Source organism: Sminthopsis crassicaudata, chromosome 6, assembly GCF_048593235.1.
Source record: "Sminthopsis crassicaudata isolate SCR6 chromosome 6, ASM4859323v1, whole genome shotgun sequence".
Lineage (NCBI taxonomy): Eukaryota > Metazoa > Chordata > Mammalia > Dasyuromorphia > Dasyuridae > Sminthopsis > Sminthopsis crassicaudata.
In genome coordinates, this window is record NC_133622.1 from 90,141,514 (window position 1) to 90,161,386 (window position 19,873).

Genomic DNA, 19,873 nt, shown 5'->3' on the forward strand with positions numbered 1-19,873 from the left:
TGAGACTAGATGAATGACCACAGCAGGTGGGAGGGATTTCTGTGCCTTCCCTGAAGATCCCAGTCTTAGAACTAGGTTAGGAAGCAGATACCAGCAGGTTCATAGGATCATAAATGTGAAATAAGTACCTGCGGTCACACAAGTACCAACTAACAGAACCAGGACCCAAAACCTGGTCCTTGACACCAGAGCTGGCATCTATTCCCACTGCTTGAAGACTAAGCCACCTTAGCAGCCCTAGCAAATTCTAAAGTGCATTAGCTACCAAGTGCATGCATCAGTCTCTAGTATCCAGCACTTTATGGATTAGTTTGCAAGAAATGGAAAATCAGTTGATCAATGATTTCAATGAGGCAAGAAAGGAAGAGTTAAGATTAAACCCTCATTTCCCACAGATTTGTATCAGGCCCAAAGTAGTATTTTTCTTACTGTTCTATTTTTGTTGACATCTTCTATTTTTACCTCACCTTTATTTCTGAATATCTGCCCTCTTTGGCCCATGTCCCCAGTAAGCTATCGATCATCATAAAAGATTTTCAGTATAAAATCTAAAGATTTCATAATTTTTTAAAAAACAGTTTGGCCACATCACCCAAATAATGGTGCCTAAGAGTGTGTGTAGTATTGTACAGTTTTCAACTAAGCTAAACTGGAGCATTTTATTTAGTTTTGTTCATTCCCTTTGGTTTCTCTGGTACATCCAAGGAGCCTGAAATAAGGATTATACACCATTTTCCTAGAGATGGTAGAAAAGAAATAGCTCAGGTCATCCCCCTTGAGAACCATCAAATCAAGAGAAAGTGATGATAACAAGAAATCAGGAGGGGTTGAGAATGTTCAATCTTGGGACTTATGGGTACCAACAGCACCCCTCTAGAGCCTGGTTAGACACAAGTTTTCTTGCAGTGTTAGGTGAATGGGAAGAAGAAGCAACCTACTTCTCTTTGTTTCATCTTTTTATTTTGAGTTGAAAAGTGGGGAAATTAGAGCTAAAAGTCACTTCTCTAAGTGGGAAAGGGCCAGAGTCCACCAGTAGCCAGCCTTACATTTCAACTTGCAAGGCTGTAAAAGCTGGTTCAGGGGAATCTGTTGACTAGTTCATGTCAATGTAGAAAAATTTAATTTCCCTTTAGTTCAGTCAAGACAAGTTGGAGATTCTATAAGAAGCTCTTATGTGGTAGCTGGAGTAGCTAGAATGCTGAAATCCTGCCTCAGACACTTTGGCTAGTTACGTAACATTGGGCATGAAATCTCTGGTCAGCCTCAGGTTCCTCATCTCTAAAATAAGGAAAACAGCTTCTACCTCATTGTGAAGATCAAGTGAGATAAGATAGAGTGTCCCAAAGGTCTTGGTTTGAAACTATACTAAGACTTTTGGGACACTGTATACAGAAAGCTTTTTACAAGCCACTCTATATAAATTTTATATATTTTCAAAATTAATATTACTTAGAAGCTAAGGGGAAAGGAGAGGAAGGGAAATTAAGAACTGTCATAGAAAACCATAGAAAAAGCTGAATTCACAAAGTTTTATGGTTTCAATTTAAGTCAAGTCTAGCCAAACCATGAGAATGACCGATATCCCTTGGGGAGACCCCATGCCAAGTCCTTTATATTTTCTCAAACTCTGTTATCTGGAATGAATGTTTAACAAATAAAGTCTAAATGTGCAGGTTGAGGAAGATTGAGGTTGAGCCTGATTCCAAGGTTGGCAAGTGAGTCACTGTTTCTCAGTCACTTCCCGTTCTGCAGATACCTCCCCAAATTATTCCCTCTAGCTCCAAGCCCACACCACTGGGCCTCTTTCTCCTTGAGTTTTGTCCTTCCCCCACTGTTCTCCAGGAAGAGAAAGGAAACTTCCCTATGTGGGCCCCAAAGACCATATGTTAGGATTCAGGTCTTCCTCCATTAACTTTGCTTTTAACTGTCCACCTAAAGAGCCCTCAGTTTCTGGACCCAGATATTGGACAAACTTACTTGACCAGTCTGTCCCTAATCCCTAATTTTGTAATAACTCCATCAAGCTCTATCCTAACTTGTTTTTCTCTTGTTGATTATTTTGAGTCAATTTCACAGTTGTCTGAGTCTGGTTGGACCTTCTAATAAATCTAGACTTTTTCCCCTTTGGTTCAAAGCTAATGACCACATAGTTTAAATGAGAATTGCCATCTTACCATTACTCATAGTCCTGCAGCAGCAGGACTTTCTATTGACTGACCTGGAGCCGATTCTTGGGGTTTCCTTATTGCAAAGTCTCCATTTCCTTCTGAACTGCCAGGGCAAACTCCTTTCTATATAAGGAATGCTTTTCTTCCTCTCACCTAATTTTCTGGCTCAGATGAAGATAACCTTGAATTTCTGACTTCTCTGAGGTTCTCTTTGATGAGTCAGGAATCTTCCAAGTAAAAATCCTTTCCTAAATTTCCTTAATTACATACATGATATGCTCAATGTTCAATAATAGTATGTATACATAATTCACAACTTGAGGCAAGAAGCATAATAGAGAGCCAGACCAGAAGGTAGGAACACCTGCATTTAAGTCTCACTTTGGAGCAAACTATCTCACTGTGACCCCAGGTACATTAATTAACCAGGCAAGCTCTTTAAGATTTATTTACATAACACGTTCTGGCCTGCATTGTTTCAGGAAGTTTCTCCACCCAGGAGTTCTCTATAATAATGAAATTATAGCTTCAGTCTCTATTCCTAATTCCTCCCCTAGAAAAAAGTCCAATTGCCTGCCCTATGCACACCATAATCAAATGCACCACCTGATAGCAACTATATAAATCAAAGACCTTCTAATCAGTCTCTAGGGAGCCTGCCTTGCAAAAACTCTGCCTAAATTAATTTCTATTTCATGTTAGGTTAATCAAGCTACAAAGGAACTATTTTATATGAATATATATAAAAATTATTACATATATGAAGTAATATTATATTACAAAATAATTGATTTTGCAAAACAAAAGGTTTTAAAACTAAAGGGAAACAATGAAAAAATAAAATGAAGAGGCATATATTATTACTCAACCTTAAGTAAAGCAGTAATCAACAAAACTACTAAATACTGGGGGGTTTTTTTCTTTCTTTTTTTTTTGTTTTCTAAAAAGGGGAAAACTAATTAGATAAGCATGAACTAAAAATATCAAAAACAGTAGCTCACTGTTTCACAAATCTGAGAATTTATTTATGTAAAGAACTCCATATTTGACAAGAATCCTTAAAAACATAAAAGTAGAAATTAGACCGGCATCTTATGTTATATATTGAATAATCATGGATTATAACCTGAATATGATTTTGAGTAATTATGGATTATAATAACATGAATATCACACACACACACACCAATTAAAAAAATAGGAGTTACCTTTCACAACTACAAATAGTGGGAGAAGTCTTAACTAAACACAGTCAGAGATGATCATGAAAGACAACAAAACAGGCAATTTCTGTAACATAAAATGTAAAAGTTTTATACAAACAAAATCAATACAGATAAAATAGGAAGAAGAAAAATTATCTAGTGGAGAAAAAGTCTCGTATCAAATATCATTGGTAAAAGCATAATGATACCCAGCTGTAATCCATAGTACCTGAGAGGCTAAATTCTTGAGCTGGGTAGTTCTAAGTTTCAGTAGACTATGTGTCTGCACCAGCACCAATATGATGAGCCCTAGAGGAGGAGCAGGAAAGGGTTAGGGTAACATAATGGACTATGATTAATTAGAATTCATAAAAATGAGAAGATTTATATGCAGAGAAAAATATGTAAAATGTAACTATAGAAATGTAAACAAAAAGATCCCTTAAAATGCCTAATTTTTGATAACTGAAAAGCCATGAATGGTCTTAGAAAACAGATAATTAAAAAACATAATGCCCTGTTTTTGACAGAGAAGTGGGAGGGATTTCCAAGGTTTTCATCATTATATGAAATTTTTTTTGTTATTTTTTTCTCATCTGTTTTTAAGGGAGGGTCTGTTTCTGAGAGAAAGATATAAAAATGGTTATGATAAAAAACAAAAGGACTTAAGAATACTACTTTAGTTTTCAGTTATGAGACAGCTAGGTGGTTCAGTAGATAGAGCTCTGGGCCTGGGATCAGGCAAGACTAATTTTCCTGAGTTTACATCTGGCCTCAAACATTTACTAGTTGTATGACCCCCCCCCCCCCAAGCAAGTAACTTAATCCTATATTTGCCTCAGTTTTCTCATCTATAAAATAAACTGGAGAAGAAAATGGCAACTTCTCCAGAATCCAGTGTCTTTGCCAAAAAAAAAAAAACCTAAATGGTGTCACAGTTGGACGTGACTGAAATGACAGTACAACAATTTCAGTTATAGCAAATTCACAAGATTTAACAGTTACTGTGTGAAGGTTTAATATAGCTGTTGTACTATCTGAAACTTCCCACAATAAATGCTTTTAGAAGCAACTAGAGGTCATGCACTGGATAGAACTCTGGACTTAAGCACTTTATGAACTATGAGACTGTTTGTGACCAAATTACTTAAGCCTTATCTTCCTCAGTCAATCAATAAGCATTTATTAAGTGCTTACTATGTGACAAATACTTCACTGAGTGCTGGGAGATACAAAAAGATGCAAAAGATAGACCTTTCCTTCAAGGAGATTACAATCTAAGCAGACAACATGCAAAGAATTTCCTCATGCAGAAAATAGGGATAATAATACCATCTACCTCCCCAAGGTGGTTGTCAGAATTAAATAAGATATTTGTTAAGTATCTATCACAGTGCCTGGCATATAGAAGGCACTTAATAGATGCTGATCCCTTTCCTTTCTTTTGTGTGGACCAGTACATGGGGCACTTAACAGTGCTGAATTTAGAATCAAAAGACCTGAGTTTAAGTCTTGGCTCTTCATCGATTACTAAATGAGAAATTGGACAAGTAGAAAAGTATTTTATCAATAAAATAAGAGAGATTAGCTTCTAAAATTCTGTCTAGCCCTAAATCTATGATTCTATGTGTGTGTGTGTGTGTGTGTGTGTGTGTGTGTGTGTGTATGTGTGTGTGTGTATATATATTCTAGCCTTAAACTTAGCAAACTGTAGACTCTTTGAAAACTTGATATTAAAGTAACAATCCCAAGTTTTGAGAGAGCTGTCCTTTTGTTTCCCTAGGATTTGCTTTCTTGGAGTACGCTTCTTCAAGACTCTGTACATAAAAATTCAATTTACAACAGTAGCTTTTAAACATAAAAGCTTTGAAACTCATGGTATGAAAGTAAAGAAAGCTAAATACTAATATATCATTCCCCCCCCCCCCAGATCAGAGGTACTGAAACTGCGCATTGCATTGATAGCATGGGGCATGCAAATGGTGGTTTTGTGGAACTGGGCCCTTGTCATCGGATGGGAGGAAATCAGGTAAATCATCACTTTTTGGTTCTAGTCTGAATTGAGAAAGACTCAGAATTCTTCTCTGGCAACTAAAAAGTTAGTTATGAAAATATGTTGACCCAACATTGTTAAAGGTGCTAATCGTATCAGCTATCAGAGACTAAAGTTTGACATTTATTACTTTTGTGCTGTTCTATAACTATAGATTTCCACTACTAAGGTGGTATAGAACCTTCTCATCCTAACAAGCCATTCCTTTTTATTACAACTTTATTAATTTCATTAAATATTTCCCAATTACCTTTTTTAAAAATTTTAAAATATTGATTTATAAATGCTCTCCTTTCCTACTTCCTCTACCCATTGAGAAGATAAGCAATATGATTTCAGTTATACAGGTGAAGAAATGCAAAACACATTTCCATAAGAGTCATCCAATAATTCATTCTCAGAACTCTTCAAAATATTCTTATTTTGCTATATGAGCTCATCCCTAATTTTAACTTAGACTCTTATACATAGTACACACCAAAAAAAAAAAAAAAATTTTTTTCTAATTTTCAAAGACTGCAGAATGTAATCCTTTCAAATGCTAATAAAGGACAGACTAACTAGACCTGTGATTTTTTGCTGATATTAGGAATTTCCAGATTAGTCAGCAGCTCTTCTGCAATTTATATGTATAGTTTTAGAGAGTTGCCTAAAGGACTGAAAGGCTGCAAAGCCAGTATGTGTTAGAAGCAGGATTGAACTTTTCCTGATTTCTTAGCTAGCACTCTATCCACTAACAGCCTCTCTCATATAAAATATTTCCCTTAAAAGTAACATCTCTGGGGCAGCTAGATGGCACAGCCACTTAGAGTCAAAGGAGTTTTAAAATGGCACTAATTAATTTACTTTTATTATGTATTTTTTATTATTTAATTTATTTTGGACTAAGTGAAAGAGGAGATTCTTTGCCTTGAGCTATCTAGCCTTACTCACTAAATGGGTGCAAGTCTCAGTCAAACTGAGACCATTAAACACCTTAGTTTAAAAAGGCCGAGGTCTCCCACTGCATCCAGGACCATCTCCAGTCCTCCTGATCTCTTTCTGTCCATGGACCCAGATGGCTATGTAAGGGAAAGTGAGGCAGATGATCTTAGACGACCCTCCCTCATTTAAATTCAGTTCACTTGTATGTCATGGTGTTACCTCCCTGATGCCATGAGCCTCTTCCAGAACGAAGGACATACAACAACAATGGTCTCATATGTTTTAACATTTCCTAGCTGTGTGATCCTGGGCAAGTCATTTAACCCAATTGCCTCCAAAACAAACAAAAAAGTAACATTCCTGACTGCTGACTGCACCTTGTTTCTTGGATATACACAGAAGTCAAAGTGATTTTTTTTTTCTGAAAAACTTATTCCCTTATTAAAATTTTTTTATGTCTTGTAGCATGGCACAGCAGACAACATAATGAGAATAAAATGAGATAAAGATACATAAAGCACTCTGCAAACCTTAAAACACTATATAAATACTAGTTGTCAGTTATTATTGTTGTTATTATTACTATTAAGAATTATAGCATGAAAAGAGCAAAGCTTCTTAAACTGTGGATCGTGATCCCATATGGGATTACATAACTGAATGTAGAGGTTATGAAAATTCACTTTATTGTCAGTGTATGTTTGAGGTGTATTTTATATACCTGCATACCCAGGGGCAAGTAAAAATTTATTGGGTAAAAAAAGGTCACGGGTGGGAAAAGTTTAAAGAAGCCTTGCCTTAAAAGTCAGCTAGTGTGAGTTCTAAGACTCACTCAGAGTCACACATTAAGTTTCACAGGTAGAATTTTAAACCCCAGGTCTTATTTTTCCAAATCCTGCATAGGAAAGACATGAATTCAAATCTTACACCTCAACTCTTTTAGTTACCTAAGTGACTGAAGGCAAACCACTTAAATTCTATGAGCCTCAGGAGTTATGGTAGCTTCTGATGTGCTTTCATAAATTCCTGAATGTAAGAGATTGTAGGCCCTTGACTTTAAGAATTACCAAGTAAGAGTGCTCTGGAGTCAGGAGGATCTGAGTTTAAATTTAGCCTTGAATACTTAACACTTCCCACCTGTGTGATCCTTGCAAGTCACAATTGCCTTGCAAAAGGAAAAAAAAAAAAAAAAAAGATGTATTAAGAATCACTGGGATGTATGCATAGATTAGATTTAACATATATTTCTACCATGTTTAACATAGATTATATTACTTGTCATCTAAGGGAGGAGAGGGGAGGGGAGGGAAGGAAATTGGAACACAAGGTTTTGCAAGGGTTAATGTTAAAAATTTATCCATGCATGTTTTGAAAATAAAAGGCTTTAATTTAAAAATAAAGGAAAAGAAATATATATATATATATATATATATGTATATATATTTAAAGTATTGGTAAACATTGAAAAAAAGTCACTGAGGAAGATTTCATTTTCTTGTTTGCTATTATTAGCTTTTCAGAATCAATGAAGCGAATCAACTCATGCAGTATGATCAGTGTTTGACAAAGGAACCCGATGGAACAAAAATCATGATTACACATTGTAGTCTAAATGAATTCAATGAATGGCAATATTTCAAGGTATTACATTTCATCTTTTGAAAGCAAACATAGCTTTTTCTTATTTCATTCCTTTAAATATTTAATTTGTTAATATCACTGTTTTTCAGAATTTGTTTTTAAATCTTGCTTCATTTGGTTAATCAAAGTCCCTAAACTGCATTCCCAGGTCTATGAGTTTAAAACATGCTACCATTTTCCATTAATTAGCCATTTACTGCCTGTCACAATTCTGTTTCATTTGTTGGGAACATCATTGATTAGAATTCCAGTGTCACTTTTCATGTAACTAGAATCCCAGCATTCTTTTTAAAATTCATTCTGGTCATCCAGATAAATAAATTTGGTTTTAGAAATCAGAATGAGGTACCAATAATTAGAAAATGTTCTTTTTTCTGTGCCATGGTGCACACACACACACACACACACACACACACACACACACACACACACTCAAAAATACTCACACTCAGCTTATGCTTCCCATCTTCCAGCAGGTGGAGATAGAAGTTAGGAATTTGGTACTGTGAGCTTTGCCTGTTTTACTTTTTGCTTCCAAGTTATCTTCCTATTTCAAAAGATGAAAAGCAGTTTGTTAGTTTCCTTCCTATGATAAGGATGGGAATCCCATTTTTTGTTGGGCATTTTTTTCCATTATAAGTGATGCTATTAGTGTTTTAGATTTTGAATATTGATAGTCTTTTGGCTAATTTTCACATGCCCAATACAGTAGAATATTTGTGTATAATTGTAGAGTCTAGACATAACTAATGTAAAGCAGTTTGTATAGAGCAACCAAATGGGAAAGCTTCCAAGTAACTAGAAGCACTAAGGCTACATTTATTCATCTGGTATGTACTACGTGGTTCAGTGCCAGATCTGCTATATAAACATCTGTTTGCCTTTAAAAAGCCTCACTAATAATGTGACCTAAACTTGGAAATTTGAGTTTCACATTTTTTCATCTTTCACAATTTGTTTCATCTTTCACAAAAGACCATTATCATGTTAATGACTACATACATTTTCTCAACTTTGTGACAATGTATGTTATCTTTGACAAAATGTGAAAATAATAGTAGAAGACAAACATGGAAAAAAGGAAGCATTTTGTTTCAGAGAAGTGTGGGATAATAGCAAGAAAATAGCAAGAAAAAGTAGTCAAATAAGACAAGTAATGGCAATAAATCAGTAAGAAACAAAGCCCATAAAACCTATATTGTATGTAAATCTGTTTTTCCCCCACTCCCAAAAAGCCTGATTTGTTTACCAACTAAATGGGTAAAGTCCATTCATCAAATTAGACAGAAGTGGAATGGAAATTGTGCAAGCGAGCTATCAGAGATGGACAAAAGGTAATTGTTTAAGTATTTGTTTAAATACCCCCTTTTTAATATCTAGGTGAACATTTAACAAAAAAGAATAGGAAGAATTAAAATTAATGTTACCGTTTGTTGTTCATGTAGTGTCTTGCTCTTCATCATTGATGGGCCACCACCAGACTTGTCCATTTGCCAGTATCTCTCAAAGTCTATCCACCTGCCATGTTCATTGTTTCCATGACATCTGTCCATCTTATCCTTTGCCGTCTCCTTTTCCTTTTTTGCTTTTAATCTTTCCCAACATCAGGAGCCTTTCCAATAAAACTGGTCGTCTTCTTATGTGGCCAAAATACTTAAGCTTTCGTATTTGACCTTTCAGTGAATAGCCTGAATTAATTTAAATATCAACTGATTTGATCTCCATGCTGCCACAGAACTCTTAAAGGTCTTCCTTCTCTAGCACCACAATTCAAAAGCATCAATTCTGCAGCATCCAGTTCTTCCTTACAGCTATACATTGCTACTGGAAAACCATAGCTTTGATTATATAGCTTTGTTGACAAGATGATGTCTCTGCTTTTTAGTATGCTGTCTGGATTTGCCATAGTTTTCTTTCCACAGAGCAGCATCTTTTAATTTCATAGCTATAGTCGCCATCTGGAGTGATCTTGCCAAATGCTTTTTCTGCATCTATTGAGATAATCATATGATTTTTGTTAGTTTGATTATTGATACAGTCAATTATGCTAATAGTTTTCCAAATATCTACCAGCCCTGCATTCCTGGTATAAATCCTACTTATCCTGGGGATGACTTGCTATAATCTTTTTGCTAATATTTTAAGATTTTTGCATCAATATTCATTAGGGAATTAAGTCTACAATTTTTTTTCTCTAGTTTATGACAATATCTGCATAAAAAGAATTTGGTAGAACTCCTTTCCTTGTTTTTTCAAAATAGTTTGCATAGTATTGGAATTAATCAATCATTCTTTAAATGTTTGGTAAAATTCACATGTAAATCCATCTGGCCCTGGAGATTTTTAATTAGGGAGTTGATTAATAGTTTGTTCTATTTCTTTTTCTAAAATGGGACTATTCAAGTAATTTATTTCAATTCTGTTAATCTGGGAAATCTATATTTTTCTAAGTATTCATCCATTTCACTTAGATTGTCAGACTTATTGGCATACAGTTGGGAAAATAACTCCTAATTATTGCTCTAATTTCCTCTTCATTGGTGGAAAGGTGTCCCTTTTCAATCTGGAATTATCTTTTATAAAATCTGATAGTCCTTCCATTTCTTCTCCCTCTATTTGCCAGGAAATGATAGAATTAGTTGCCAAGATCTTAGTTTTTTGTTTTGTGTTGGGTTTTTTTGTTTTGTTTTGTTTTGTTTTTCAATGTTAGCCTTCAAACCAGCTTTTACATTCTTCTCTTTCACCCTCATCAGAAGGATTCTTGATTCTTCTTTTACTTTCTGCCATTAAAGTGCTATCATCTGCACATAGGAGATTGTTGATAATTCTCCCACTACTCTTAATTCTGGTTCTGGATTCATCCAACCTGGAATTCCACACGATATACTTACTCTGCATATAAATCAATAAAGTGACAATATGCAGCCACATTGTATTTCTTTCCCAATATTAAACCAATCAGTTGTTCCATGTCTGGTTCTAACCATAACTTCTTGGCCTGAACAGTTTCTTCAGAAGACAAGTAAGATGATCTGATATTCCCGTCTCTTTGAGAACTTGCCAGAATTTGTTGTGATTCACCAGAGTCAAAGGCTTTAGAGTAATCAGTGAAGGAAAAACAAGTTTTTTGGTTCATTTTTTTTCCCCCTGGAATTTCCGTGTTTTTCTCCATAGTCCACCAAATGTTGATTATATGATCTCTATTTCCTCTGCTTCTTTGACCAATCAATAATTGGATAATTTTTGGTTTCTATATTCCTTGAACCTTAGCTTCATAGACCCTTTTGACTTTCTTCTCCAGGATGTTTGGCTCTAGATCAGCAACCACGCCATCTTGGGTTATTGGTGATAAGATTTTACTTGTATAGTTGTATATATTCTTGCGATCTCTTCTTAATCTTTTCTGCTTCTGTAAAGTCTCTATTACTTTTTGTCTTTTATTATGCCCATTTTTTGCATAAATTTCCTTGATATCTCTAATGTTCTTGAAGAAATCTCTCGTCTTTCCCATTCTGGTCCTTTTTTTTTTTCCTATTTCTTTGCATTGGTCAGTTAAGAAAACATCCTAATTTCTCTGTAATTCTTCATTCATTCGTGTATCTTTTCCTTTCTCCTTTCCCTCTCACTTTCTTTCCTCAGCTACTTATAAAGCCTCATCAGCCATTTTACTTCCCTGATCATTTTTTTCTGGGAACATTTTTGGTTGCTGCCTCGACTCCTGACTCTATCTACCAGACCCAATTCCTTAAATCTTTTCATCATCCACACATACACACACATATATGCACACACACGACATTCACAAGTTTTCCAGTTATATCTTTTTATTTCTAACAACTATTGGGTTGGTGCCAGAATCCCATAACCAGGGAATCAAACCAACATATCAGTAGTTTCTAGAAATAATAGGTTATAAATGGCAAACTTGTGATTTTTTTCCCCCTGAATTGTCTACTTTAGCCTATTACACAAAGCTGTATACCACCTTGTCTTTTTTTGGAACTTTTAATGTCAATGTTATCTTGTTGAACCCTGGGCTTGCAGAATCTTAAGCATAAACTTGTGAAATGAGCACAATTATTCAACATTACTTCTTTAGGAGACCTCTTAGCTTTTCTGGAGACCTTCAGGATTTAGTTCAAATCTCACATCCTACAAGTCTTTCCCAATGCTCTCAGCTATTAGTATTTGCCCTTTGAGATTACCCTTTCTCCATTCTGTGCATATAATTCATGTTTGCACATACATACACATGTAAATGTACTTGCACACACATGTATGTGTACATATAAAGCTAGATCTAGATAGCCATGTATATATCTACATGTGACTATATCTAAGATATATACATGATACACTATATGTGCATGTGGATAAATGTATACACATGCACACATATTGTGTATACTTTTATATGTACACATATATGCATATATATCATGTAAAGGGAAGATAACCTTAATCAGCAAAGCACTAGTAGTAGCTGGGGGGAACTAGAAAAGATCTAGAATCTAGAGAGATGCATGCATGCATGCATACATGCACACAAAACATACATATGTGTATACATGTATACATATACACACAGCGGGTTTACAAGACTTCCAGCACAGCACCTGACCATTAAAAAATGTTTGACTCACTAAAAAAAAATCCACATGTAAACTTACTTATTGCTTCTTTTCCCCTCTAGAATCTACACAGATTTACCCACATTACTTCAGGAAAGTGCTTAGATCGCTCACCAGTTCTACATCAAGTGTTCCTCTCTGAGTGTGACTCCAATAAATCCACACAAAAATGGGAAATGAACAACATCCTTAACGTTTAGACAGAACAAAACAAACTAAAAACCTACCTACTGACACATTAATTTGTACAGGACTGAAAATAGCCTGAAACCTGCTGCAGCTCCTCACTTTGTACAGCTCCAAACCTGGAACCTCCTGATGTTTGAAGGACATAGATGAACTGTGATAGTATGATAAGCATTATCATCTGCAGTTACTGTTTACAAAACTGCTTTTACCTTAAAACTTTGTAGATGTTTACATCTTTTGTGTTTGTTTGTTTTAAGATGATGTTGGTAATTTGTACACCTCTCAACTCTGCTGAATGGGAACAGAGTTGGAGGCATTGTTTGTTACCTTCTTTGGGATTACACTCAGGGGTCTGAAGGCAGTTTTTTGTTGTTGTTGTTTTTAAACACACACTTGAAAAAGGGTTGGAGTAACCAAACTTTAATATATCACTTGGTGATTATCAACCTGTTGTATCTTTATTTAATTTTACATCTTTTTCAAGCACTGCCACAGGTTATTAGCCAGGGTGGCCTTCCTCCACAATCATGCTGCTTTTTTGAAAGGTGAATTTCAACACATTTAGTGCCTCTTTCATTTCTCAGTATATTTTTCAAGAGCATCTGAGGAAATTTATAGTATGGTTATGTTGGAATTGTCAACTATTTAATGATAACTCTTCCCACCCAGAAACTTATGTGCTACCATTTGCAACCAACTTTTTGAATGTTATATAGCATATGTTAATGGAAGGCACAGACCACCCCAAGAGTACTTTGTGGTGTGTCAAGATTTTGTGGCATTAAATCTCTTATCTGCTGGCATTGTTAGAATTTGTGTGTCACCACCAAGCCCTAAAATACAAAAAAAAAAAAAAAAAAAAAAAAAAAGGCTATTGAATGGAAAATATCTCTTCAATGACATTTGGGGTTTGGTATACCTGGAGCTTCAGGTATGTTTAAGAAACTATATATTTCTCAGATTTGAAATTTTTAAAAAGATCGAAATAAAATTCTTTAAAAGCTCCTTCAAAATTATAGCTAGAAATTTCCAAGTACTTGTTAGATCAAGCCTTATATAATTGCTATATATCATAAACTAAAAGTTATCCAACTTATGAAGCCAACAATGATCTCTTTTTATTTGCATCGTTTTTCTAGAGGAAATTAACTTGAATAAACTGAATTTTCCTTTAATACAAAGAAATGTTCAAGATTGATAATCTTTAAAAAATATCAGCCATTTTAAACAAATTCAGCAAACATTCTACTATACTTGGGCATTAGGTTTCTTTAATTAGTACTTTTTCAAATCCTAAACTTCTTTAGGGGCTCATTTGTCTTTGTTAATTTTTTTTTCCCATAACAATAAAAGGTACTTTTATTTTAGATGTTTTTGTTCCTTCCTTCCTTCCTTCCTTCCTTCCTCCCTTCCCCTCACCCTCTAATATTGAGAGGACCTGATACTAAAATTGGTCTCTTTTTTTTCCTAAAAACTCCCATCTAAAAGGACAAATAAGATTCATAGTGAAAAGCAAACTGGAACTTCACTCTGAGCATACTAATACTTAGTGAAAGGGCTTTAGAATCCACTCTGACAAAAGGAAATAATCTTCAGAGCTTTAAGATTAAGAACAATGATTTTTACAATTAGCTAATTTTGAGATTGCACCTAATTGACTAATGTTAAACATCCCAAACAACATACTTATTTATAAATCCGTATTCTGTCACTATATTTTGCTACTGATTGGGGATCTTAACTATCATTCTCCCTTGTAAGGGTGTTTTTAAAATTCTCAACTCAATGTAAGGGAAACTTGCTGGGATATACTAAGGAATGTGGGTACTTTCATTGCTTGTTATATGAAAAACGATTCCATTTTCCACGTTAAGTAGATTATAATTGTGCTAACTATGCATAGGCATAAGAAAGGTGGCACAGACTGTGCAAGTGTATTCTAAATGGGTATTTTGTTCAGTTCATTAAAAGCTGGACACTCTGTGAATATGATTCTGTATCCTGCAACTGCAAACTTTACAAAACAAAAACACCAGAAACTGTTGCAGTAATAACTTTTCTACTTTAGGCTGCTTTGGAAATAATTCCCATACCCTTGCTTTGTAATGTCACTATGCATTTCTACACATTTTATAAATTTGATTTATGCAGATTTTGATACACTGTATGTTTCTGTAGAAATTGTATAAATATTCAAAAGTTTTATTAGGGGTAAATTTGGGAAACTTATGTACATCTTAATTCTGGGTTGCTTGTTTTTTAGGTGAAAAAAATAAAAATATTGTATTTTAACTTGTGATATTTTAAGTCATAATTTTTCTAAATATAAAAACTTTTTTCAAAGTGTTAATATTAGATGTTGCCATATAGAATATAATCAGGACAGATAGTTCCCCTTAGGAGTACTATAGTTTCAAATGTAGAATATTTATAATAATTTTCAGATAATGGTATAAATACTACATTTGAGTTTGGAAAGTTCACAATGCTGTTCTGTAGCTTGGAGTTATTTGTTGGAAGGAATTATCCATACTGGTGAAATTTAAGATTTTTGGACATAGAAAATCACTGGCCTGAAAGGGGGGACTTTGAGTTTGCCTCTATGGTTCAACATAAGAACACAAAGGACTACTGAGGGAAAAAATTTCCAGGGGCTGATTTTTCCCTTTTGTAGCTTATTTTAGTGTTTGATCACATTGACAAGCCAGAAACTGAAGACTTTATATGAAGATTATAAAGAAATCAAACAGAAGAATTTAGTAATCAAATGCTGGGGAATCAAAGAAACAGACCCTCCACCTCCCCAATCCCCCAAGGTGCTCACAATCTAATGAGGAAGACAACATACAACCATGTACAAAACAAGATGGAGGCAGGATAAAAAGGATCTGAAAATCTGCATAGAAATGGCAATTGAATCCATCAGAACTAATGAGATTAACTAGCAAAATAACCTAAAGGACCCAAAAAGAGCCTTAAGTAATACCTATAATTAACAGCCTCAACTTGAAAGACCCAGCAAAAGGAGATGGGGGAAGGAACAATTCCACAGGAAGTAACATTCATAAAATCCTTGAGAAGAGAGTATTCAGGACAAGAGAGCAATCACTAGACTCAAGTGGCAAAGGAGTCAAGGATGGGGACTGAAGAAAAAAACAAACACTAAAACGGGTGAATCAATGAATTGTTGAGGATGTAGAACACAACATATAGGTGCATTGGCAGAAACCAGAAAAGTAGCCAATAGGGAGAAGTGTTAAGACTGGGGAGAGCCAGAAAGATGGAAGGTCATCTGCTGGAGAAGACAGAATGAGTGGGATTATCATGCTACAAGGGTTTGCTTTAGCAAGAAGAGTCCCTTATTTTGTAAGAATGGAATGGAAGAGTGCAAGTATGAGTGATACGAGATGAGAGACTAAAGAGTTCGTAGCAAATGACTTTTTTTTTTTTCCCCCCCCCCAGTGAACTGAGGCAAGATTCTCCACTGACAAGGGAAGCTATGGGACATTTGAAGATGAAAAGGTGTAGCAGTTGTTGTGGAATAATGAACTACATAGGAAGGAGTGAAGAGATAAGCTTTTCAGGGAGAGCTCAGTTAAGAATGTGCAAGTCAGCAGGGATTCATGATTTCCTCCATCTTTATCCAGTAACATAAAAGAAGAAGCAAAGGTAGCATGATGGTGAGAAGTCATCAAAGCCAAAGTTGCTTGGCAGGGCAAGATTGGTAACAGGGTAAGGAGGAGGATATTGAGTTGAACTGAATTACCAAGGGGTCAAGATGGAGAAAGGTTGAATGCAACCAATCCAAGGTACCTTCAAAAAGTTTGAAGGATTAGGAATCCCAATAAGAATGACAAAGTTGGGTTGAAGGTGGTAGAGTGGAGGGAAATGACCACAGATTATAATCAGGTAAAAAGTTCTTTTAGATGGAACATTTGTGGGTCAATGGGAAGATCCAAGGGTCTCTCTTGTTTAAAATAAGTGGGGTGGAAGGATGTCCTGGGAAATGAATTTAAAAATTGAGAGGTTAGGTGTTTGAGCATCAATATTTAAGTGCCCTCAACATAAGGGCAAGAACTGAAGGGAGAAAGACTGTGAGCTAAGCACTTAAGTCCTTGAGAAATGAAGTTAAATATCTTAGGGATTGGTAGGTGACAACTACTAGAATTCTGACTGAATGATAAACATGGATTGAATCAACTTCAAAGAAGTCATTGAGGTAGGAAGCAAGGAATTTTCCATTCCCCCCCCCCCCCAATCATAAGTGAGAAGGTAGGTAATGGAGTAATGAGGATAATAAATGGCAGCCACAAGTGTTTTTATCAAGTGGGTAATCAGGTTCTCAGTAAAAGATGACAACACAAAAGGAAAAAAGTTTTTAAACTGAAAGCAAGTTTTTTATCTACAGAGTAGACATTTCAGAACACAGTAAAAGGGGTAGTAGGTTCTTGAATGGGACATCATGGGGACTGGGAATAAGAGAACAATGAAGAACAGAGAATAAGTTGTGTTTTTAATGGCAGCTGGGGGTTCAAAATCACTGAAATGCTTACAATATGGGAGTGGAAGTAATATATATAGCTGGGTGACAGTGGCTAAAGCACTGAGCAAGGAATACCTGAATCCAAATCCTGCTTTGCATTTAGTAGCTGTGATCTTGGGCAGTACCAATTTCTTCAATTGTAAAATGAGGACCTATCCTTCTCAGGATTGTTGTGAAAATAAAATGAAATGTTATTTACAAAGCACTAAGTACAACCTCTAGCAAGAACCATACGTACATGCATTTATTTGAGAGGAATGAGTTCAGGCAGGAATGGGGACCATGTAACTAAAATTGGAAATGGGTGGCATTACCTTTGTGATTTTAGTCATCAAAATTAAAACTAGTTATTAACTAGGTAAACAATGGTATAATGAAACTCACTTTGTGGCATATACAAGTAGCTTCTCTCTGGCCCCATGTGATATGGAGCTATAAATGAAAATTCAGTAATACCAAAGTAATTGAGGGACCAGTAATCACCAATGACGACAGGTGCCTCATATATTTACTGGGTTTTAATTTGGAGAACACTAGCTTATACATGCAATTCTAACTAAAGCTTAAACACCAATAAGAAATCCTGTTGTAAAAAATTAAGGTAAACTTAAGAATTAAGACTAAAGAATTACATCCAACTACTATAAATCAAGTCAGATTAATTACTTTTAAATTTGGGATGACTTGGCTCAATAAGCAATGTTTTATAGTGTTAGAAAGGCACTAATTTGGAAATGAGAACTATGCCAATTCATCACATCCATATGGTGTTTTTTAAAAAGACCCCAAAACTATATCAGGTCTCCTCTATTTGGGGAAGAAAGGTGTCATACACACTTGACAAATGAGACAACTGAGGCCCAAGTTTAAGAAATATATTCAAGATACATGACAGCTTAATTCAAGTCACTTCCAAAATGATTATCAAGATAGCTAGATGACTAATTTCCTTTAGGGTCAATTCTAGATTTATTGATAATCAAGCTACTCTTGGTCTTTAGAAGTTATACCTTGTACATAGCTTTATTAATTTCAAATGAAGTTTTATGAAATTTACAAATCTGAAATAAAATGAAGGAATTTTTGACTTCTATTACAGAGGAAAACTTTACGGTGACAAGAAAATAAAGATAATTTCTTGAATTACTAGAGAAATATGTTTGCTGATTTTGCTGGTATTCATAGCAACAAACTTCTATTCATGTGCACTATTTTCTCTAACATAAGAGGGCATTATTCAGATGAAAGCACTATAAAAGGACAGCAAATCAACAGCAAAAACATGGATTTAAACTTAAAAAAACCCAAACTTATGGAAAATTCTGCTGTAACCAATGAATAGCATTCATTTATATATTCCAAAAGCTTTTTACAAGTTAAATAAATTAGATATTTTACAGTAGCCAAAATGGGGGCAAGGTAATTAGGTAATTTACATGAAATTTTCACAAGTTGAAATATGTTAATGAAATGTTAATGGAAATGACTGATCAGTGGCTAACAAAAAAATACTTTCCACATGCCTTTCCATTCAATTGAGAAACCCTACCTGATATTCTCAAAGTTGCTGTAAAGAGTTTCTAACAGGAAATTCAGTCAGGTACTAATAACAAAAATAAAACTGGTTTGGACCAAGAGGGCAGTATCTCAAGTCCTGGAATAACTGGGAGCCTATTTGGGTTAGATTTCTACAATGTACAAAAAGAGCTATTTTATGCAAGAGACACTACTCACTTCTCTGGAGTATAAGAACAATGCTTCATTTGTCTTTTCTATGATATACAATCTTTTACAACTCCATACTTGATGTAAGTGTCACTAAAATACCAAACAAAATGAGCTTTCAAAAATTCCTATTACCAGGTCATGGCTAAGTATACATTTCTAACCTGTAATCATTTTGGAAAAAAATTGCAAAAGTCATCTCACACCAAAACAATTGTTTCTCAACAATTAACATATTTCTGGAAAAAATAAGGGGTAAAGGAAATGTGAGAATAGCACCCAAAATGCTTCTAAAAAACAATTTTACACCATATACAAATAAATCTAAATTTAAACTACCTCTCGAAACACTATTGATCTTAGAACTGTTTCAACCTGATTAATTGTGTTGGGGAGGATTAATTCCTCTGCTCAAGTAATACAGCTGCCGTGAATCATCTAGTCCTTCCCTTGTCTAAGATTTGGACTGAAATAACTTATCTTCAAATTAAGTAATTTATAGGAAAAACTCAAATAACCAGGGTGACTTGTTTCCATTGATACCAAGCCTTAATCCAACTAACATACTAACAGCATATTACAAACTACATATAATCCAAATTGAAAAAGGTGAGGAATGTGAATGTTGGCTTCTTTTTAGGAAAGGCAATATATATATATACACACACATTTAAATTTTTGGTTTATGTTCAATTGCACATTCTACAAAAATGTCTCAAACTTTATAACCAATCAGCAGTTCTTATTTAAACATACACAGTTCCCTGACAAAACTCATGACAACTGCTCCCTTA

The 19,873-nt window shown here is 34.8% G+C and overlaps 1 protein-coding gene across 2 annotated transcripts in view; it reads left to right on the forward strand.

Moving 5' to 3' along the window:
* GALNT7 (polypeptide N-acetylgalactosaminyltransferase 7) overlaps positions 1 to 14,178 on the forward strand; it is a 191,699-nt gene extending 177,521 nt beyond the window's left edge. For both annotated transcript variants that reach the window (XM_074272575.1, XM_074272576.1), the window contains exons 10-12: positions 5,304 to 5,402; positions 7,863 to 7,991; positions 12,685 to 14,178. In XM_074272575.1, coding sequence (XP_074128676.1) covers positions 5,304 to 5,402; positions 7,863 to 7,991; positions 12,685 to 12,822 — 366 coding nt within the window. In that variant the 3' untranslated portion in view covers positions 12,823 to 14,178. The remainder of the gene's footprint in view (positions 1 to 5,303; positions 5,403 to 7,862; positions 7,992 to 12,684) is intronic.
* Positions 14,179 to 19,873: the final 5,695 nt, after the last annotated feature.